This window comes from Chiloscyllium punctatum, chromosome 20 (genome assembly GCF_047496795.1).
Source record: "Chiloscyllium punctatum isolate Juve2018m chromosome 20, sChiPun1.3, whole genome shotgun sequence".
In the NCBI taxonomy this organism is placed as follows: Eukaryota; Metazoa; Chordata; class Chondrichthyes; order Orectolobiformes; family Hemiscylliidae; genus Chiloscyllium; species Chiloscyllium punctatum.
In genome coordinates this window covers 84,530,547-84,553,558 of record NC_092758.1, presented here as the reverse complement: position 1 = coordinate 84,553,558, position 23,012 = coordinate 84,530,547, and the positions used below count along the sequence as shown (strand labels likewise).

Here is a 23,012-nt window from a genome sequence, read left to right as displayed (position 1 = left end):
CCCCTCCCCTATCAGCGTTCCGAAAAGACCACTCCCTTCGTGACTCCCTCGTCAGGTCCACACCCCCCACCAACCCAACCTTCACTCCCAGCACCTTCCCCTGCAACCGCAAGAAATGAAAAACTTGCGCCCACATCTCCCCCCTTACTTCCCTCCAAGGTCCCAAGGGACACTTCCATATCCCCACAAATTCACCTGCACCTCCACACACATCATCTATTGCATCCACTGCACCCGATGTGGCCTCTATATTGGGGAGACAGGCCGCCTACTTGCGGAACGTTTCAGAGAACACCTCTGGGACACCTGGACCCACTAACCCAACCACCCCGTAGCCCAACACTTCAACTGCCCCTCCCACTCCACCAAGGACATGCAGGTCCTTGGACTCCTCCATTGCCAGACCATGGCAACACGACAGTTGGAGGAAGAGCGCCTCATCTTCCACCTGGGAACCCTCCAACCACAAGGGATGAACTCAGATTTCTCCAGTTTCCTCATTTCCCTTCCCCCCCACCTTGTCCCAGTCAAATCCCTCGAACTCAGCACCGCCTTCCTAACCTGCAATCTTCTTCCTGACCTCTCCGCCCCCACCCCACTCCGGCCTATCACCATCACCTTGACCTCCCTCCACCTATCGCATTCCCAACGCCCCTCCCCTAAGTCCCTCCTCCCTACCTTTTATCTTAGCTTGCTGGACACACTTTCCTCATTCCTGAAGAAGGGCTGATGCCCGAAACGTCGATTCTCCTGTTCCTTGGATGCTGCCTGACCTGCTGCGCTTTTCCAGCAACACATTTTCAACTCTGATCTCCAGCATCTGCAGTCTTCACTCTCTCCTTAGAGATCAAAGTAGCAAGGCAAGATGAGGAGCTGAAGGAAAATAACATTAGAATGAAGGTTGTACTGGGGAAATTCATATCGTTGAAATTCCCAGAACCTGTTGGTCTACATCGTAGATTGTTGAAGGAGGCAGCTATAGAGATAATCCATGCAGTGAATAATACTTCTGGATTGGATATTTGCAAATATCACTGCTATTTAAAAGAAAAATCTAGGTGTGTTAACTCCACACTGGGTAACCTTACACCAAAAGCAGCGGAAATGCTAAAATCTATTAAAAAGGATGAATAAAACAACTGCATAGAGACCAGTATCCTGTCACCAAGTTACCCTTTGTTTACTTGTGCACAGCACACTGGCTTTGGAGGGTCACTGTGGACTCGATGGGCCAAATGGCCAGCTTCCATACTCTAGGGGATTCTGTGAGGTACTATTCGGCTGAGTTGGATTGGAAAATACATTAAAAGGCATGACTGTATGGAGGCAATAGATTATTTTTGAAGAACTTTTACTTGACTCACAGCTATTCTTCACTATAAGCTTACAAATATACATCCTTTCAAGTTTAAAAGAATACTCGGTCAGTCGATTGTGGTTAACAAAGGAAGCTCAAGGCTGTTTAAGATTTTAAAGAAAGACCTATAAAGCTGCCAGTGATTTGCAGTAATTCTGAGGCGTAGGAGGCTTATAGATTACAACAAAGAAGGACCAAGAAACTGATAAAGAAAGGGAGAATGGAATATGAATGCAACACGGCAAACAAAAACACAAAAATGGGCTGGAGATCTTCTTCCGTAGATGTCAATGAAATATTTGGCTAAAACAGACAAAGTTTTTATTTTTTTCTTTCTTAATTTTTAATTCCGTTTCCACCACCAGATCCGTCGGTAATACCGGTCGGCCAGGGCTCCCTGATCGGCCCAGGTTAACAACCCTAATCAAGGATCTCGTAGTCACCAAGATCCACCTGGTTCCAATCACTACAGTGAGATAAATGGGTACCTTGTTGATCAGGATCTGCTCGGGCATAGCATGGGTTTGTGAATGGGAAATTGTACTTGATGAACTGTTGGAGGGAAGATCTTATTAACAAAAGAGCATTGATGGATGTAGTATAATTAGATTTGAAGAAGGCTTTTGATTAAATCCACCATAGGCTGGTTAGAATGCTTGAAGCACATGGGGCAATAGTAACACTCTAGTGTGGATTAACAATTAACCAACAAGGGGCAGTGGGGACAGATTCTCGCATTGTCAGGCTGAGGCTAGTGGGGTACCACAAGGATCAGTACTTAGTCCCAGCTGTTCACATTTTATATTAATGATTTGACAGTAGGAACCAAGTGTAATATTTCCAAATTTGGGATTGGTTAAAGGCTATGAGGGATTGTGTGTTGGTGACGAAGATGTGAAGCAGCTCTGAGGATTTGGTCAGATCCAGTGAATGGGCTAGAACATGGCAAATATAATGTGATGGGGAGAAATAAGAGGTTACACACTACGGTAGGAAAAAGAATTGCAGGGTATTTCTTATGTGGTAATAAGTTGGAAAGTGTAAACGTATGAAGACATCTAAATGCTCTTGTTGATAAATTACTGAAGTCTAACATGGATGGCATGGTGGCTCATAGGTTAGCACTGCTGCTTGACAGTACCAGGGACCTGGGTTCAATTCCAGCCTTGGGTGACTCTCTGTGTGGAGTTTGCATTTTCTCCCTGCGTCTGCCTGGGTTTCCTCCAAGCGTTCTGGTTTTCTCCCACAGTTCAAAGATGTGCAGATTAGGTGAATTGGCCATGGGACTTGTAGTGATAGGGTTGGGGTTTAGTTCTGGGGGGGGATGCTCTTTAGGGAGTCTGTGTGCACTCGATGGGCTGAATCACTTCCACACTGTAGCGATTCTATGAAAATGGAGCAAACTTTTGGGAAGGCTAATGGACTGTTAGCCTTTATTGCAAGAGGATTTCAGTACAGGCCTCGCTTATAATGGAGCTTGGTTAGACGTGGAGTATTGTGAGCAGTTTGAGCTGCCTTTTCTCAGGAAGTAAGGTATTACCAGAGAGGGAGTGCAGAAAAAGTTCACCGATCCTAACCCAGGTACTGCCTGGGTTCAACTGTGACTGGGTGTCACAAGAACTTGAACAAACGTTAAACTTGTGACCATTTGTTTGAACGGATGGAGTCAGGCCAGTTGATGAGTTTTGACAGCCCTCATTAGACTCAGTCTCTGGGAAGGTACAGCATGGGGAAGGGAAACTCTGTGATTTCGATGTTCCTTCCCAACCCACTGAACACCTGGGAAATTAAAACTCATTGTATCCCCAGCATTCAGTCTATGGATGAGCAAGAAAGTGATGTTGCTGGAGGAATAGGAATTTGCAAGAATAACTCCAGTTTATTTTTGTAATATACTCGTATGCACGACCATCCTCCTCCTTGGGACGGTAATCGTTGGGGGATGTTTGTTGGAATCCCAGCCTCATGGCTCTTCCAGGAATCCTGCTGTTCCAGCCTGTGGAATTCCCCAGCCTGCTCATCAGGAGCGATCCTTCATTAATGTTCCAAGTTTTTCATTTGACCCCAGAGAAACAGCTACCTCCTCAAACGCTGTTGTTTTAGTCGTGTTGAGTAACAACACAATGAGTGCACCATAGCAACGGTGTTTTTCCTGAGTAAAAGAAATACATAGCAACAGAAATCTGGACGTTTGGGAGGCTGCCGGTACACAACAGCATTTTTCAGATATGGGTTTCACTGGGTCCCAAGGTGGTGATAAATGGTGCCTCAGTGCCTCTGCATTAAATCTCCAATATTTTCTGGAGCTTGGCAGATTTAAAGCCTTCAACTTTGTTTATTGTCCTTTTGACTGACATCCGAATCATTACACTTAGTGCAGAAATGTTGTGTTTGCTGTTTTAAGTCTTTAAACAGATTCGTAAAAGCACGTTGGGGATTTTAAGAATCCGTAGGCCTGAGTGCCTGGTGTTATTTGCTTTTCCTCTCTCACCTCTCTCCTTGCCTTCTAGTTTCTGAAAAGCAGTTTGCCTCCGTATAATGATTCCTTGTTCCTTGTGCCAGTGGAGAAAATGAGTTCTGTATTCCAGAAGAAAAAAAGCTGAAGGAACCCTGTCCGGACCCTGCTGTGAATGCACATTGTGGCTTGATGGCCAAGTTCTGTGTTGGGAGGGAGGGAGGGAGGGAGAGGTGGGGTTACATAAGGGCCTTTGGATAAGGACGCCTTTTCATGACCCATTTAAGAAATGAATTATGTGCCAGGTTCAGATTTCTTTTTGTTTTGTTCATTGTGGGCTTTTATTTGTTCTTCAGACACTTGAACTTCTCCAGATGCTGTCCTCCTCGATAGATCTGACAGTTACAAACCTGATGCTTTTGAATGTGGATCTGTAATAACTGCCGTGAGACTCCCCCTTTGGGTTTTACAGTTCTTGGTTTGTGATTCTTGAAATACCACCCCTCATCCCCAAAACAAAAGAGGGTATTTGCACGGGGAATTGTTATGAAGTGGATTGGAATGGGCTGAGTTCGATGGGCCAACTGGCCTATCTCCACGCCACTAGAGATTCTACGATGTTATCCTACAGAACATTTTAATTTTCACGACTGGATTTGAATCCAGACCAGGCGAGATTGACCTCTGCTGGATAAGTTTTTCTCCTTGAGAATTTTGGAGATTTTCTTCAGTTTCTTTTTTCCGTTCCCCTGTCAGATTTTCTCAGAGAACAGCCTGGTCGCCCCTCAGCGGTATACCAGAGATACATCATTTCAGTGTCTTTTTGCAGGTGTGGTTCTGTCTTGCCTGTAGCCGAACATAAGGAGTGTGACCATTATAGCAGAGTGCAGCAGGCTTGGAGCACTATGTGACTGGTATTCTGAGTTGGTCAAAACAGACCCTCAAAGAAATGCAGAGAAAGAAAGAGAGAGGGGGGCACTTGAGAAAAGGAAGTTGACACACGCACAGACTTACAAGAAAAAGAAGTGTAAGACAACTAGGAAATAAGATGGAATTTTGTTCAAACATATTTGGATAGGTACATGAATGGCACAGATTTGGAGGGATATGGGCTCAGAGCAGGCATATGGGACTAGAATCCCTACAGTGTGGAAAAAGGCCATTCAGCCCAACAAGTCTACACCAACTCTCTGAAGTGTAACCCACCCAGACCCATTCCCCTTTTACTCTACGTTCACCCCTGACTAATGCACCTAACCTCCACATTCCTGGGCATTATGGGAATTTACCACCCTAACCTGCATATCTTTGGACAGTGGGAGGAAACCAGAGCACCCAGAGGAAACCCACGCAGACACTGGGGGGAATGTGCAAACTCCACACAGTCACCTGAGGCTGGAACCGAATCTGGGTTCCTGGCACTGTGAGGCAACAGTGCTAACCACTGAGCCACCATGCCAACTAGGTTACAAAGAGGCATGCAAACATAGAAGATTGGAGCAGGAGGAGGCCATTCAGCCCTTCCACCCTACTCCACCGTTCATCCTGATCATGGCTGACCATCCGACTCAATAACCTAATTCTGCTTTCTCCCCATAACCTTTGATCCCAATCGCCAAGTGCCACCTCTTGAATATGTTTAGTTTAGGATTATGATTGGCATGGACTAGTTGGACTGAAGGGTCTGCTTCCGTGCTTAATGCCTCTGAGAGGGAATGAGTTCATCTGTACAGCTGGAGATTAGCCAGAGAGGCAGTCAGAGTAGCAAAAAAAGGTATTTGTCCATGCTCAGCTGCTGATGGTTCCATTATTGTCTTATTCCCCCATTCCCGTGGCCAGTCTTCGATGAGCATGTTGCCACCTGGAGGTAACCAAAACAATGTGGGCGGCACGGTGGCACAGTGGTTAGCACTGCTGCCTCACAGCGCCAGAGACCCGGGTTCAATTCCCGCCTCAGGCGACTGACTGTGTGGAGTTTGCACGTTCTCCCCGTGTCTGCGTGGGTTTCCTCTGGGTGCTCCGGTTTCCTCCCACAGTCCAAAGATGTGCAGGTCAGGTGAATTGGCCATGCTAAATTGCCCGTAGTGTTAGGTAAGGGGTAGATGTAGATGTAGATGTAGGGGTATGGGTGGGTTACGCTTCGGCGGGGCGGTGTGGACTTGTTGGGCCGAAGAGCCTGTTTCCACACTAAGTAATCTAATCTAATCTAATCTAATATAAAGCCCGCAAACCCCTGGCATCACCCACTTGAAGCTGGCAATCCACAAGCTTTCAACAGCCAATGCACCAACTATTCTCTTTACTTCAACTGTGAAATAGATCACCCTAGACCCAGGGAATTAATTCATACCTGCAGGGTTGTTGGGTGAGAGGTCAAATTGTCATCGAGGATTTGGCTTACAAAATATTTCGGTGAAAGTACCGTCTGAAGAGGAAAAGCCAACTTGGCTGAGCAAACGATGGCGTCTGCCTGTCAATCATTCCGGAACTCCAGGCTTTTCATAACCATTTTGTTATTATAATTCCACAACTCCCTTGGGTTGTATAGAACTACAAATTGAACGGGTAAGGTTTCGTGAACATTGTAGAAGAAAACAATCTCTTCAAAAGGTCTTTTATCTTGTGTACATTCTAGGCTGTTGGCATTTAGTCAGCGTCTCAGGATTGACTTTTATTTTTTGCGTAAGCGACAACAACAAATCACACTTTGGTCATGCCTTTAACTTAATGGCATGTCACAAGACGGTCACGAAACCAAGTGTCGCAGAAGGAAATCTTAGATCAGACGGCTGAGGAGCAGCTGAAACAAGGAAAGTGACGTGGAATGGCAAATAGGTTTAGGGAGTATTGATTTGGAGGTGCCGGTGTTGGACTGGGGTGGACAAAGTTAAAAATCACGCAACACCGGGTTATAGTCCAACAGGTTTATTTGGAAGCACAAGCTTTCAGAGTTCTGCTCCTTCATCAGGTGGTTGTAAGTTTAGGGGAGTGTACGTAAGACGTAAGGGAACTGAGGCAAATTAATGCATAGTCACCCGTGGCGCAGTGTGTAAAATTTGGGAATCATGAGAGGCCAGAGTTAGGAGTCCAGATATTTTGGATTGAAACAGGTAAGCCAATTAGCTTAACATTTCTCAATGGGAAAATGTTAGATATGATTTTAAAAAAAGGGATTGAATAGTAAAGCATTCAGAAATACACAATATAATCAGACAGCGTTATTGCGGTTATTTGAGGAGGAAACAGGCAGGATAGATGAAGGGGAGGTACCAGTTATGGAGGAACTGCCTCATGAGGAGAAGTTGTGTAGGTTGGGACTGTACTCAGTGGATCGTTTTTCGAAGGCTGAGTTGCAACATTATTGAAACATGCAGCATTCTTGAGGCTCTCGATCGAGGATTTTACAAAGTGGTCTCTTCCCCTGCGGGAGATTTTGAGACCAGTGGGCATAATTTTGGATTAAAGGGTCATCCGTTTAGGACAGAGGTGAGGATAATTTTGTTTCTCTTTTGAGGTTAGTCGATCTGTGGAATTCTTTACCACAGAGGACAGTCCCTCGACTGGTTTGTTCAGTGTAATCAAGGCGACGATACGCTGATTTTTAATCAGTATGAGAATTAATGGTTATGGGGGAAAAGGCAAGAGATAAGAGTTGTGGATTTGCAGATCATTGAGTGGAAGCCATGATGTGGAGGTGCTGGTGTTGGACTGGGGTTGACTATAACTTGGTGTCTTTTCATTCCTGATGAAGGGCTTTTGCCCAAAACATCGATTTTCCTCATAAAAGCAAATTACTGAGGATGCTGGAATCTGAAACCAAAAGAGAAAATGCTGGAAAATCTCAGTAGGTCTGGCAGCATCTGTAAGGAGAGAAAAGAGCTGACGTTTCGAGCCTAACTGACTATTTGTCAAAGCTTTGACAAAGTGTCAGTTAGACTCGAAACATTAGCTCTTTTCTCTCCTTACAGATGCTGCCAGATCTGCTGAGATTTTCCAGCGTTTTCTCTCTTGACATTAATTTTCCTGCTCCTCAGATGCTGCCTGACCTGCTGTGCTTTTTCAGCACCACTCTAATCTAGACTCTGATCTCCAGCATCTGCAGTCCTCACTTTCGCCTTATAGCCTGGTGTTGTTTGATTTTTAAATTGAAATTTAACTTGGGCGGCTCAGTGGTTAGCACTACTGCCTCACCGCCAGGGACCTGGGTTCGAATCCAGTTTCAGGCAATTGTCTGTGTGGAGTTTGCACATTCTCCTCGTGTCTGCGTGGGTTTCCTCCAGGTGCTCCAGTTTTCTCCCACAATCCAAAGCTGTGCAGGTTAGGTGGTTTGGCCATGCTAAATTGCCCATAATGTTCAGGGATGTGTTGGTTGAGTGTATAAGTCGGGGATAAATGTAGGATAGGGGAATGGTTCTGGGTGGGTTACCCTTCGGAGGGTCAGTGTTGGGCTGAAGAGCGTGTTTCTACACTATAGGGATTCTATGACGGATGGGAGAGCAAACTTGATAAACTAAATGGCCTATTTCTGTCTTTTATGATCAGGTAAGAAAGGTTGCAGCATAAGTGAGTGTGTGTGGACTGTTGCTGGTGCCAGGTGCTGATGAGATGTCTCCTTTCCTGTCTCCACAGTTGACCATGTGGTTCCTGAGCCTGAGAGCAGTGTCCTCGGTGCCTATGAGAAATGGCGGGAGTGGGCGGACAGCAAATCGTGCTGCGATTACGCACTGCACGTGGATATCACTGACTGGAATGAGGGTGTGAAAGAAGAACTCCAGACTCTTGTGAAAGAGAAAGGTGTGTTTAATAGCTAACAGCACACAGTGTTTCTGTTCTACGTCTATATCTGATTAATGTGTTAAGTTCACAGAAAACACTCATTAGAAATAACTTCCTTTTAACTGTCAGTTTATAGTGCCATTATTGGATCAGCAGCCTTTGATGTGACTCCTGTCTTTGTATCTTTTTAGCCTTTCCCAATGGTGCTGATCAATTCACTTCTTTACAGAGTGTTTGATTTTTTTTTGAAACCCTTCATTTGTTCCTCATTGTCTCTTGGTCCAACTGTCTCTGTCTCTATACATTGTAATTTCTGTGTGTCTTAAACTTTACACTTAATTTTCTGTGTTTATCTCCCTCCCTCCACTCTGTCCCCATCCCTCCCCACCTCTGCCTCCTTCCCTCTCTGCCTCCCTCACTCCCTCCCTCCCTCCTTTCCTACCCCCACTCTGTCTGCCTCCCTCCCCCCTACTCTGCCTGCCTGTCTCCCTCCTTCCCTTCCTTTCCCTGACTCTGGCTCCCTCTCCTCTCCTCCAGTTATACTCTCTCCCAACCTCTTCCATCAGAGAGAAGATATTAGAGTTTGAATAGACGTACAAATAGATTTATGAACAGCTTTTCCCCCACTGTTATCACACTTTTGAACTGACCTCCTGAATGGTAATCTTGGTCCCTCTCCTCTCACCGTCTCCCCCTTTCCCTCCCACCTCGCCCTTGCCACCTCATCCACGGCAGTACCACTGTATACTGCAATTTGTTCTGCTATGCTGATGCACAATTTATGGTACGCTGTGCCTGGATAGCACGCAAAACAACACTTGCCACTGTACCTTAGTCCATCTGGCAACAATAAATCAATACTTTGCCTCCATCCCCCTTACTCTGCCTCTTCCACACCTTACCCCCCCCCACCAACCACCACCACCACCAACAAATCTCTCTCAACCAATCTCCCACCATCCTATTATTTATTTTACCAGAGTTACTACACAGTCGGTTAAGAGATTTCCCACGATGTAGGTGGGGCCTGCTGAAGAATCTGAATGAGATGAGCCTAGTCTGGGGATTGCAACCAAACATTTGGGACAATCAGAACAATATTACTGAATGTAGAGGCACCTCTATTATCCGAATGACGCGAGTGGGGAGTATTTTGTTCGGATAATTGAATGCTGGATAATCGAGGTTCCTCTGTAATAGCTTAACCAGTAGCACAAGCATCACGAGTTGCTGTTAGTATCTGACTCTGTGAGAATCTTGTTGTGGTTAAAGACTTTTCACCAACAGCTCGTTCATCTATTGATGAGGTTTATAAACAATGCAGACTTAGTGGGCCGAAGGGCCTCCTCTGTGCTGTACACCTCTGTAAAGGGAGTGGACGTTTCCAGTGCTAGGGAAGTCAGAAACTGCAGGATAGCGGAAGGGGGATGCCAGTTTATTAACAGAGTGAATAGATATCATCTGGAATGCTAGGGTTGAATCAGATTTCAAAACGAAATGAAATAAAAGAATAATTCTTTGGGTTATTGTGCAGAAAAAGGAGTGGAGCAGGACTAATTTGGTGGCTTTGGAGAGAGAGCTCAGTCATAATAGACTGAACGCCCGCCTGCACTATATTTCTGTGGCGTGACATATGCTGGTGCAGTAGTTTGGCATTGCACAGTGAGTTTCCATACCCTATACAGTGTGTCAGCAGATTGATGCAATGTTCTGCCCTTTCCTGTTCACCAAAGAAATCATTCATTGTTTCACAGGACCCAGAGGGCCAAGTTAAAGTGGAGCACTTGGTGAACTTGCAAAGCTGACCTGATGTGTACCCTAGGATATCTTAAATTGAAACGGCATTCTAAACACTAATATTGGAGAGAAGGAGTTTTTCAACCACAAATTGCAGCCAGTTTAGCATGCAGGTACAGCAAGTAAGGGAAAGTGGAAAACCTGGGTTTTATTGCAAGGGAAATGGGTGATTAAAAAATAGCGGAGTCTTGATACAACTGTACAGGGTTACTTGTGAGTCTGCAACTGGAATATTGTGTACAGTTTGATCTCAGTCTATACTTGCATTGGGAATGGCTCAGAGCAGGTTCACCTCTTTTTGCTGGAGTGAAGATGTTGTCTTTTTAAGGAAAATGTTGAACCTGTACAGATCGCAGAAGTAGGGTTGTCTTTATGGAAATCTACACTGTTAGGAGGGTGCAGGGAAGGATTGATGATGAAAGATACTTCCCTTCATGCACAGTGAGCAAAACTCTCCAGAAGTAAATGAAGGGCATGACAGTATGGAGGAGATTATGAGCCAGGGTTGGGTGCTGTCCAGACTGTCTGGGGGGAGGGGGAGTGGGTGTTGGAGTGGATGTTTCCTGCTTTATAAAGCTAAAGGCCAAAGACACAGAGCATTCCAGCAACTAGCATGTTTCGACACGGAAGTGAGGAGAAAGAATCAGCAAAAATTGCAGATGCTATATTAGCCAGAGAGTGGTGAATCAATGGAATTCATTGCCACAGAAGTCTGTGGAGGCCAGGTCATTGAGTACATATAAGACTGAGATAAGTTCTTGAGTATCAATGGGATTAAGGGTTACGGGGAGAAAGCGGGAGAATGGTGTTGAGAAACCTATCGGCCATGATTGAATGGTGGAGCAGACTCGATGGGCTGGATGGCCTAACTTCTACTCCTATGTCTTATGGTCTTATCAGGGTGGCCCAGTGGCTCAGTGGTTAGCACTGCTGCCTCCCATCGCCAGGGACCGGGTTCGATTCCAGCCTCAGGTGACTGTCTGTGTGGAGTTTGCACATTCTCCTCGTGTCTGCATGGGCTTCCTCCGGGTGCTCTGGTTTCCTCCCACAATCCAAAGGTGTGCAGGTTAAGGTGGATTGGCCATGCTTGTCTCCAGGGATGTGCAGGCTAGGTCGGTTAGCCATTAGAAATGTGGGGTTTCAGGGATAGGGTAGGTCTGGGTTGGATGTTTTTTGGAGGGTCAGTCTGGGCTTGATGAGCAAAACAGCCTATTTCCACACTGTAAAGATTCTGTGTACTGATCCAACCCATTTTGGGTACTTCAAGCTGCACTTTTTGGAGCTTGTATGACCAGTTGGTTCATTTCCAAGTGTAACTATCCTCTTTGCAACTGACCTTTCCCTCTGGGCCTGAAGATCGGCCACCGATATAGACCAGTCCTTCAAATCCTAGGATACTAGGTCACTCTACCCTCATAGGAGAAATTGGAATTTGGGGCACAGTACAAAAACAAGGAAAACATATTAAAAACTATTGATATTTGAAGACAAACTTTCTAGACGTCCATTTTGAGGCAATCAAGATGAGTTGGACCAGCATACAGGTTGCTTTGTTGTAACACGCGTTTCATTAATGCGAATTCGCTGTAACGCCATTGACGATTTGGGGGGCACTGTTTCTAAAGCACAAACTTTTAAAATGAGTGTTGACTGTAACACGATTACATCACCAACACTTCAAGCACTGTTTCTTAAGGTACAATCTTTCTATAACGCTGGGTTGCTCAAGGACACAACCATCACGTTATTACGTGAACTGACTGTGTGTCATTTGCCATAACCCAAGGTTTATCCTCTGGGAGAGGAGAAATTACTTTGAGGGTTGTTTGTCTTCTGCATTTTCTTCCCTGGAGAGCAGTAATGACTGCTTCAGTAAGTCGGCTGAACACTGGGTCTGAGTTTTAATAAACAGGCTTCAAAGTGTTCGGAGACTACCAGACAGAAAAGTGAGATTAAGACTGCATTCATTTCAGCCACGGCCTTATTAAAAGGTGGATAGGCTTGAAGAATGGATTGGCGGCTTCTTACTGCTTTATTTGGTAATTGTATGGGTTTGAGGGGGATTGACCAGGCCAAACCCCCTCCAAATATTTTAGGAAGGTAGCCGAGACCCTAACCTTTTCTTACTTTAAAGCCAAATGTGAAGTGTCATGTTCCTGATGCAATGACTGGTCAAACTACTCCAACGTTAGGCAAAATGTAATTTATTTTAAACACTGCGGTTAATATAAAAACAAAAGAAAGACCAATTTAAAATAACTTAATTATCAGAAAACATAACAGAGTAATCGATATAATACCTATTACTAATCAACTGTTCCAGTGTAGAAACATCCCGTAAACTCAGCCACTTGGCAAAAAGGTAAATTCAGACACCGATTCTCACATGCAGTTCTCCAATCCAGGAGGAATAAACAGGAACAGAGAATTCAGAGAGTGAAGCAGATCTGAATAATTTACTGAAACTTCCAGCTCTTTCTGAGAACCCTAACAGCTTCTGACTGCTACAGCTAAAAAAAAAATTAATGGAACAGCCTGTTCAATTTGCTGCCATCGTTCAGATTCTTCCAAAATAAAAACCATCCTAAAAGCCTCACATGTTTGTTACTTAGCCAGTACGGCATCGCTACCTTTCCAACCTCTCTTCAAAAAGACAAAATAACCTTTTAAAGTGACAGCATCGTCAATCGGGTGAGTGATTAAACCATTAGAGACCTAAATCCTGACCCAAACTCACCTTCACAGCAATCATCCAGTCATAGAGATGTACAGCACTGAAACTGACCCTTCGGTCCAACTCATCCATGCCGACCAGATATTCTAACCTAATCCAATCCCATTTGCCAGCACCCGGCCCATATCCCTCTAAACTGTTCCTATTCATATACCCATCCAGATGCCTTTCAAATGTTGTAAATGTGTCAGCCTCCACCACTTCCTCTGGCAGCTCATTCCATATACACACCACCCTCTGCATGAAAAGGTTGCCCCTTTGGTCCCTTTTATACCTTTCCCCTCTCACCCTAAACCTATGTCCTCTAGTTCTGGACTCCCCCACCCCCAGGGGGAAAGACCTTGTCTGTTTATCCTATCCATGCCCCCCATGATTTTGTAAACCTCTATAAAATCACCTCTCAGCCTGCGACATTCGAGGGAAAACAGCTCCAGCCTATTCAGCCTCTCGCCCTGTAACTCAAACTCTCCAACTCTGGCAACATCCTTTCGGAAGCCTTTTAAGTTTCACAACGTCGATCTGATAGGAAGCCACTGTGAGATTTTTCACAGGTGGAACAAATGGGGATCGTGACTGTGAGGGAGTGAGTCTTGAAGGATAGAGGGGGCAGCAATGTATTTCCCAAGTCAGGCCACTGTGTGCCTTGGAGAGGAGCTTGTAGGCTGTGGTGTCCCCATGTACCTTCTGATCTTGTCCTTCCAGATGGCAGTGGGCACAGGTTTGAAAGGTGCTATTGAAGGAGCCTTTGAGTTGTTGCAGTGTATCCTGCAGCCAACACACACTGCAGCTACTGAAGGGAAAACGTGGTTAATTTACATCTTTGAAGTCTAACTTTGGAGGATTCGGATTCCCAAGTGACAGAAAAGCTGGTAGCAGCTAACCCAAGGAGCTGCGATTGGATCCAGGCGGTGAATATTTCCTGTTCAGCTCCTGATTCCGGTGTGCGCAGGCCTTGGTTATCAACTCCCTTCAACCCTCAATCTTTCTGATTTGTCTTGCCCTAGCTCTTGAGTCATAGAGATGTTCAGCACAAAATCAGACCCTTTGGTCTAACCCGTCCATGCCAACCAAATATCCCAACCCAATCTAGTCTCACCTGCCCATATCCCCTTGGAACCTTCTTATTCCTCTACCCATCCAGATGCCTTTTAAATGGTGTAATTGTACCAGCGTACACCACCACCTCTGGCAGCTCATTCCATACACACACCACCTTTTGCATGAGAAAGTTGCCCCTTAGGTCCCTTTTAAATCTTTCCCCTCTCATCCTAAACCTATGCCCTCTAGTTTTGGACTCCCCCAAAGTTCTTGTCTGTTTATCCTATCCATGCACCTCATGATTTTATAAACCTCTCTAAGGTCACCCCTTAGCCTCCGATGCTCCAGGGAAAAGAGCCCCGGCCTATTCAGCCTCTCTGTTTAGTCCAAATGTTGCAATCCTAGCAACATTCCTGTAAATCTTTCCTGAATCCTTTCAAGTTTCACTGTATCCTTTCTCTCGGAGGGAGACCAGAATTGCATGTAATATTCCAAGAGTGGCCTAACCAATGTCCTGTACAGCCTCAACATGACCTCCCAATTCCTAAAATCAATGCTCGGACCAAAATACGCCGCCTTCACTATCCTATCTGTCTGAGACTCCACTTTCGAGGAACTATGAGCCTGCACTCCACGGTCTCTTTGTTCAGCAACACTCTCCAGGACCTTATCATGAAGTGTATAAGTTCGGCCCTGATTTGCCTTTTCAAAATGTAGCACCTTACATTTTACTTAAATTAAACTCCATCTGCCACTCCTCAGCCCATTGGCTCATCTGCTCAAGATCCTGTTGCACTCTGAGGTAACATTCTTCGTTGTCCACTGGGCTTGCGTCCCCCTAATTCCCAGTCCCCTTCTCTCTGGCCTTTGGTTTTCCCTTCTTTGTCTAGGCCTCCTCTTTTCTAGTTTCTCCCCTGTCCTTTTTCGGGTGTCTGAAATCAGGACCCTGCCTTTGTATTTCTCACCACTGCATCCCCTGATCCAGTCTGACAATGTAGCGCAGACATCCGCATTATGCCTGTATATAGTTATGGTCGTGTTTGTGCCATAGTGATGCCCAGGCTGTGAGTTGAGAGATAAGCTTCTTGTATTGCTGATGTGTTTTGAAAGCTGGTCGCAGATGGTAACATTTAAAGCATAATAGGCCCACCATGAATTATTCAGTGAAAAGTGATTTCTAAAGTAACGCTGAGCATGTTGTGTGGAAATGGGAAATATTATTTATTTATGAAATATTTGAATATAAATAAATATTTGAAAGGGAAACATTTAAAATATTGCTGCAACATACTTCAGCAGAGCAAGCCTGCAGTCAGTTAACAAATTGTCCTTTAATTTGTTGCAAGAATATTCAATGCATTTTAAGGCTATTGATATTTAACTTAATTGGCAGCATTTTCAAACCTGATTTAAAAGAAGTTTCAGAAAAGTACTGTCGATTAAAGTGCGTAAGTCGAAGTTTGAAGTCTCATCCTCTCTCAAAAAAACGAGTGTTGACTTAAAAGCAGGTCATAACATCCTGTAAGTGAAGACAGTTTTCGAATGGGAGGGCAAAATGTGTCAGCACTGGCCTGCAGGGCCGAAGGGCCTGTTTCTGTGCTGTTTTGTTCTTAGTGTAAAAGTGTCTCTCTGACAAGATGGTGTATAGTTGCAATTTTGTAATGTGATTTGCGATTGATGCCAAGGACGGGTGTGTCTTAAACTCTCTCGTTATTTGCAGCCCAGCACATTTGCCTCTGATCTTTAGCCCTAAATTGTAAGGTTTCTGCAATTGATGCACGCGTTTGTGTGGTTACAAAATTCTAACACCAGTCATAGCTGAAATGATCGGGATGTTTTCTATATTCACTCGTGGGACGTGGGTGTGGCTGGCTGGCCAGCATTTATTGCCTGTTCCTAGTTGCCTTTGAACTGAATGGCTTGCTAGACCATTTCAGAGGGCAGGTGAGAGTCACCCACATTGCTGTGGGTCTGGAGTCACATGTAGGCCAGGCCAGGTGAGGATGGCAGATTTCCTTCCCTGAAGAACATTAGTGACCCCAGATGGGTTTTTCCTGACAATCGACAATGGTTTCATGGTCATTAGTAGATTCGTAATTCCAGATTATTATTGAATTCAAAATCCACCGTCTACCATGACAGGATTCGAACTCAGGTTCCCAGAACATTAGCTGAATTTCTGAATTAATAATACCACTAAATCATTGCCTCTGCCTTTTTTGTGTTTTTGGGGGGGGGTGGGAGATGTCAGAATTTGCAATTATATGGAAAATGATTTTTCAGCATCATATGCCGAGCAAAGCTACAATTTACGGTGTTCCTTAACACATTTAAAAGTCGAGATCAGAGTGGTGCTGGAAAAGCACAGCAGCTCAGACAGCATCCGAGGAGCAGGAAAATTGACGTTTCGGGCATGAGCCCTTCATCAGGAATGAGGTCTGCTTTAGAGTAGTCAGTTGGGAAAAGTTTAACTAAACACTTTTTGAATCACTGTGTCAATCCAGCACTTATGAGCAGCACAATTTGAATTGACTTTCAAAATTTATTTTCGTGGAACAACTCTGGTTATTTTGGTCGGTAAAAACAATGACTGCAGATGCTGGAAACCAGATTCTGGATTAGAGTGGTGCTGGAAAAGCACAGCAGTTCAGGCAACATCTGAGGAGCAGTAAAATCGACATTTCGGGCAAAAGCCCTTCATCAGGAATACTTTTGGTATAAAGTAACCATTCCTTAATCAACACATTCGTATAGCAGATTATAGTTTAGTTTCGAAATGGCTTTTGCTCCTTTCACAATGTATTTTATTCCAGTTTTATTTAACAACATTTTGAAGCTGTATCTGTGTTTTATTACTGACAGGTGTGAACTCCTTCCTTGTCTACATGGCTTACAAAGATTTATATCAGATGTCCAATGCTGAGGTAAAGATTTTTTTTTACAATGTGAAACCAGTTCTCCTATTCCGTGGCTTCAGTTGTGAGTATCTCTGTCTCAATAGCACGATATCCACAGTGTACCTTTGAAGAACACTGATTTGGAGTCATCCTGAGATTCTACAATGTTCAAATTCTTTATTGCCTGATTATCCTGAGGGGTCACAGCATTAGTTACTGCCTTCTATGGCACATCTGGCCAGCTTATATGAAAATTTACAGTTGTCAACCTAATACTGAAATAGTAACTTAAGTTTTTTGTCCTTCCATCCTCTCGTAAGATGCTCCAGGGCCTTTCACCAGTAATATACTGGGCAGCATGGTGGCTCAGTGGTTAGACTGCTCCTCATAGTGCCTGGGACCCAAGTTCGATTCCAGCCTTGAGCAACTGTCTGTGTGGAGTTTGCACATTCTCCCAGTGTCTGTATGCATTTCCTCCCACGGTCCAAAGATGTGCAGGTTAAGTAAATTGACCTGTGCTAAATTGCCCATGGTGTCCAGGGATGTGCAGGTTAGGTGGATTAGCCATGGGAAATGTGGGGTTACAGCAATTGGGTGGGGAGCTCTTCAGAGGGTTAGTGTAGACCCGATGGGCCAAATGGTCTGCTCCCACACTGAGGGATTCTATGCAGCAAGCTCCTGAGATACCTGGCCTCACTTTCTTTCAAATAACCCCAGGGCCCTTTTTTTTTTGCACAGACCCCCACTTGGAGAATTACAAGGAAGGTGACGTGGCTAACTTAGCATTGGACACAGCTCAGTGTTAGACTAGTTCTGTTGACACAAGGCTAACCATGTGCATTTTGGGGATATTTAATTTTGGGTTCAAATTGGAAATGGTAACAGAGCATGAGGGAGGTTTTGGCATTTCATTGCTGTTAAATGAAGCTTCTGAAGTAATTCCATCATCTTGCTGGTATGCAAACCCAACACGTGTTTTTAATGTGGGTGTGCGTTCTGTTTCTCATTGGACTAGATGAGTTAAGCCAGCCCAGGGTGGTGGCAACCTGTGGAGAGACAGCCTGTTTCTCGCAAGTGTGGGGCATTTGTTCACTGTTTTGTAGAAACCATTATCCTGCATGTTTCTGATGCTGGGCTCCCCATGTTATCACGGAGATTAGTCAGCAAGTTCCAGGAAAATTGAGAGGAAGTCCTGACTAAACTAAGCCCGGACTTCTGCATTTTCCAGTGAGTGATACCAATGTTGGGTGTGCCTAACCTTGGGAAGGCACTATTCCAGACCTCTGCCGATGTTGCACAGTGAGAGATTCCTTTTGGTGACTCAGTCATTGGAACACGTTACATCATTGAGGGCAGTGGAGGATGGTTTAACTCATTCAGGGGCTGTGGGTGTTGCTGACTGGGCCAGTATTTATTGCTCATTCTTATCTGACCTTGAGAAGGTAGTGGTGAGCTGTCACCTTAAACTGCTGTCGTCCTTATAGGAGCCCATGCATTGTTGGTGGGGAGTGTGTTTCAGGATGTTGACACGTAACAGTGAAGGAGCAAGAATATACTTCGGAGCCAGGATGGTGGGGCATTTGGAGATTGACCACTTTAATTCGTCAGTAATTTAATTACGGGAGTGTGGTGGGGAGGTGGGTAAGTTGGTGAAGGCTGAGCTCAGTGGACCCTGTTGTTTGTAGCTGATGGTGTTCCATGTCATTGGCTAGATAGCTAAGGTGGTCTTAGGCACTCCCTCCCTCCCCTCTCCACCAGTCCTACCTGTGGAAAAGGAGAAGTGGGAAAAGTTTTAGACCGGACGGTAGGTATACTGCACCTCCGAAATATACAGTGGTTAGCACTGCTGCCTCACAGCGCCAGAGACCTGGGTTCAATTCCCCCTCAGGCGACTGACTGTGTGGAGTTTGCACGTTCTCCCCGTGTCTGCGTGGGTTTCCTCCAGGTGCTCCGGTTTCCTCCCAGAGTCCAAAGATGGGCAGGTCAGGTGAATTAGCCATGCTAAATTGCCCGTGGTGTTAGGTAAATGTAGGGATATGGGTGGGTTGCGCTTCGGCGGGTCGGTGTGGACTTGTTGGGCCGAAGGGCCTGTTTCCACACTGTAAGTCATCTAATAAACACGAGAGTAGGATTCCTGATGAAGGGCTTATGCCTGAAACGCTGACTCTCCTGCTCCTCGGATGCTGCCTGACCTGCTGTGCTTTTCCAGCACCACACTTTTCAACTCTGATCTCCAGCATCTCCAGTCCTCACTTTCTCCGAGTAGGACTTTGGCCTTACTGACTAGTCCCAGAGGAGGAACAAATTGTAGGAAACACTGAGGATGTTGCAAGTTGTGGAGAAATGGTTGACTCAACACCAAAGGGAAGAATTTTATCTGTACTTAATTAATGCCTTTCTTCTCCGGTCCTGTACTGCTTAATTTAAGTCATAGGATGGGAGGGAGAGCTGAGGGAGTCAAGGGGGAAATGAAATCTCTTGAATTCCCCATTTCCTGCCAGAGACTGTGGGCTGCTTATGTAAATGAGGAGACACTTATCCATCTGGTGGAACAGGGGATGTTGCAATCCATTGCTGAACCTGTTGCAAACACTTCATTTTGTTTTTTTTTTCCCAATCCCTTTCCAGCTCTATGATATCTGCAAGTACATGGGAGACCTTGGAGGGATAATGCAAGTCCACGCGGAGAATGGAGATATCATTGCCCAGGTCAGTGCGTTGAGACTTTGGGTTGAATCGTTGGGAAACACAGCCGTTTAACACTTTGAGGAATGTTTCTTGGCTGAAGGTCACCACTTTCTCAGGTGCAAGTCCAGCCTCTGAGAGCACCAGCCAATCTGATGTAGTTTATTTCAGTGTGGCAAGTTCAGTGCACTTCGCAAAGCTTCCTGACAGAAGTTTCTAAGATTGTCAATGGCATGGATAGAGTGAAAAGTTATGAGGCTTTTTCTCAGGGTGGAGGGGTCAATTATTAGGGGACACAGGTTCAAGGTGCGAGGGGGGGGGGATGTTTAAAAGAGATGTGCAAGGCACGTTTTTCACACAAAGGGTGGTGAGTGCCTGGAGCGCGCTGCCAGAGGAAGTGGTGGAAGCAGGCACAACAGCATTCAGGAAAAACCTGGATGAATACATGAATAGGATGGGAATAGAGAATTCTGTCAGTGAAGACAGTTTTAATATGGAAGGGCAAAATGTGTCAGCGCAGTCTTGGAGGGCCGAAGGGCCTGTTCCTGGGCAGTATTATTCTCCACCTTTATTCTCTCCACCTTTTTTGAGATTTTCCTCAGTTTTGACTGACTATTATGCACACATTGATAGAGATTGACCATTTGGATTAGTCAATAACTTAATTATTGGATTATGGGGGTAGTGGGTGAGGTAAGTTGGTGAAGGCTGAACTTGATGGACCTTTTTTGTCTTCCACCCGCTCCCAACCCCACCCCCACCCCCACCCCCACCATTCTTTTCAATTTTGAGATTTGCATCTCTCATTAAATGCTCCTCATCAGAGGATTTCACTCAGCAGTGCTTACCACACATGGTTTGTTTCCCTTTGTTACAGGAACAGAAACGCTTGCTGGAGATGGGGATCAGCGGTCCAGAGGGCCACGTACTCAGTCGACCAGAGGAGGTAACGAGACGAGTAATTTTAGACTCTTCCTGCGTGAAGTACTTTGCGACATCGGGAAATGCAGCAACCAGTTTGCAAATGTGCCCGCTGTCAGGGTAAATGATGGTGTTTGAGCGAACAGAGGCACTGGGCAGCTCTCTCAGATTGTACTACTACTTATCTCTCATAATGAGCCTAGAGACGATGTGCTTCAAACAGCAATGCACCAAAGAGGAATATGAAGGGAATCAGAGTTTCCTTTGTTGCTTCTGTTTCATTAAGACTGACCTTTGACCTTGTCATTAGTTCCAGTGAGAGGTTTGGGTATTTTACAATCTGTTTTTTCTCTCTGTGAACGTCAATGTTGATCATGCAAAGATATTAACTTGCCTTGGTTTCACACTGGCTGCTGCCTCTGTCCTAAGGTCCTGAAACAGACCCCTCGGCCCAACCAGTCCACACCGACTTAATTCCCAAAATAAACCTGCCTGCTCCTGGCCCATATCCCTCCAAACTTTTCCTATTCATGAACTTATCCAAATGTCTTTTACACTTTGTAACTGTACCCACATCCACCACTTCCTCTGGCAGTTCATTCCACACACAAACCACTCTGGGTAAATTAAAGTTGCCCCTCGTATTCTTTTAAAATCTTTCTCCTCTTGGCTTAAAAATATGGTCTCTCAATTTGACCACTCCCCACCCTCTGGAAAAGACCCTTGTCATTCACCTTATTTATGCCCTTCATGATTTTATAAACCTCAATAAGGTCACCCCTCAATCTCCTTTGCTCCAGTGAAAGAAGTCTTCTAACTACTTAACTCTGTGATTTGATGGTATTGCTCGCAAGACAAAGCTTTTCACTATGCCTCGGTACACATGACAATAAATTCAATTCAATTCAAGCCCCAGACTATCCTTAAAACTCTCAACCTCCATTCCCAGCAGCATCCTGGTTGTCTTTTCTGAACCCTCTCCTGGTTTAATAATATCCTTCCTGTAACAGGATGGCCAGAACCGCATACAGTATTCCAGAAGAGGCCTCACCGATGTCCTGGACAGCCTCGACATGACGTCAGGTTTAATTGTTTGAAGAAGAGTTTCCCTGTTGTTGACTATCTGAAGAGCATTTGAATGAGTTCCCTTTAGGGTTAGTTCATCAAGTGTCAGTGTGATAGCTTCTTCCTGAGGCAGCTCGACAATACTGAAGCCAGGGCAGGAGAAACTCCCTACAAATGATATTCACCTTTTGACCCAGTCAGAGCTAAGGAGGATTAAGGATGTTTGGTCACTGTTGGGACTCCTGGCTCAACAGCAAAGTTAGTTGCTTGGCAACGCTTCCTTGTTGCTTGAATAAAAACAAAACATGTGGACTGGCTCAAGTTCTAGGTCAGTTCTCCTGGTCAAGGCTGTTGATTGGCTTTGTTGTGGAACTCGCAGCATTAAAATACAACCATGAATCACACTCTGAGCTCTCCTTTGTAACATTGGTTCACAACCTTAGAAAATTATTATTTTGGGGGGAAAAATACTTCAGTACACTTAGAATATGACCAATCAAAATTAAGGAAAATCAGCCATTGGGTAAAGATTGAAAACAATTTATTTTATGGTGCAGAGAAAAGGGGAGACAATAGTTAAATTTGAAAATTATAAAGGGGAAGGGAAAATTGAGACAAGTGAGGAGGAACAATTGAGATTTGCAATCTTGGCTAAAACTAATTCACTGAACAATCAGTGTTTATTTTAGCTTCACAATGAGCTGAGATGAGATTTTGTGTGAAAGTCTGCTTGATTCTGCTCACAAGTGTTGACCTGCTAACACTTACAGGGAACATACTGATGTATACTTAGCCAGCTCTCTTCCACAGTATCTTTTAGGGTTAGGGTGAATCCTGTAGGACACCACAATTCATGGTTAGTTTACAGTTAGTCTCTTTGGAGATTATTAATGCACAGAGTTACTGCGGTGCAGTGGTCAGTGTGTGTCGCATTGTCAGGCGTGCTGTGTTTTGGATAAGATGGCTGAGATTGAAGCCTGTTCAAGTGGAAATTTAAAAATCTGCACATTGTTACAAAGAAGAGCACTGGAATTATTCCTGGCCAGTATTTGTCCCTCAATCAAATCACCAAAAAAAAGACTATCCTGTCACTGTTACATTGCTGTTTGTGGGGGCTAATTCTGTGTAAATTGGCTGCTTAGATTCCCATAATGCAGTAGTGATTTCAGTTTGGAAGTAGTGCTCTCAGACATCTCAGACAAGTGAATAGGAGATAAATTTTTTTTAATGATCCTTTGTCCATACCGTGATGCTTCATTATGTTTGGATTTATTGGGCAGTTTTATT

At 44.8% G+C, this 23,012-nt stretch overlaps 1 protein-coding gene across 4 annotated transcripts in view; it reads left to right on the top strand.

Moving 5' to 3' along the window:
• LOC140492234 (dihydropyrimidinase-related protein 3-like) overlaps positions 1-23,012 on the top strand; it is a 240,286-nt gene that overhangs the window by 141,622 nt on the left and 75,652 nt on the right. For all 4 annotated transcript variants that reach the window (XM_072591147.1, XM_072591145.1, XM_072591144.1 and 1 more), the window contains exons 4-7: positions 8,442-8,606; positions 17,020-17,081; positions 19,683-19,763; positions 20,617-20,685. In XM_072591147.1, coding sequence (XP_072447248.1) covers positions 8,442-8,606; positions 17,020-17,081; positions 19,683-19,763; positions 20,617-20,685 — 377 coding nt within the window. The remainder of the gene's footprint in view (positions 1-8,441; positions 8,607-17,019; positions 17,082-19,682; positions 19,764-20,616; positions 20,686-23,012) is intronic.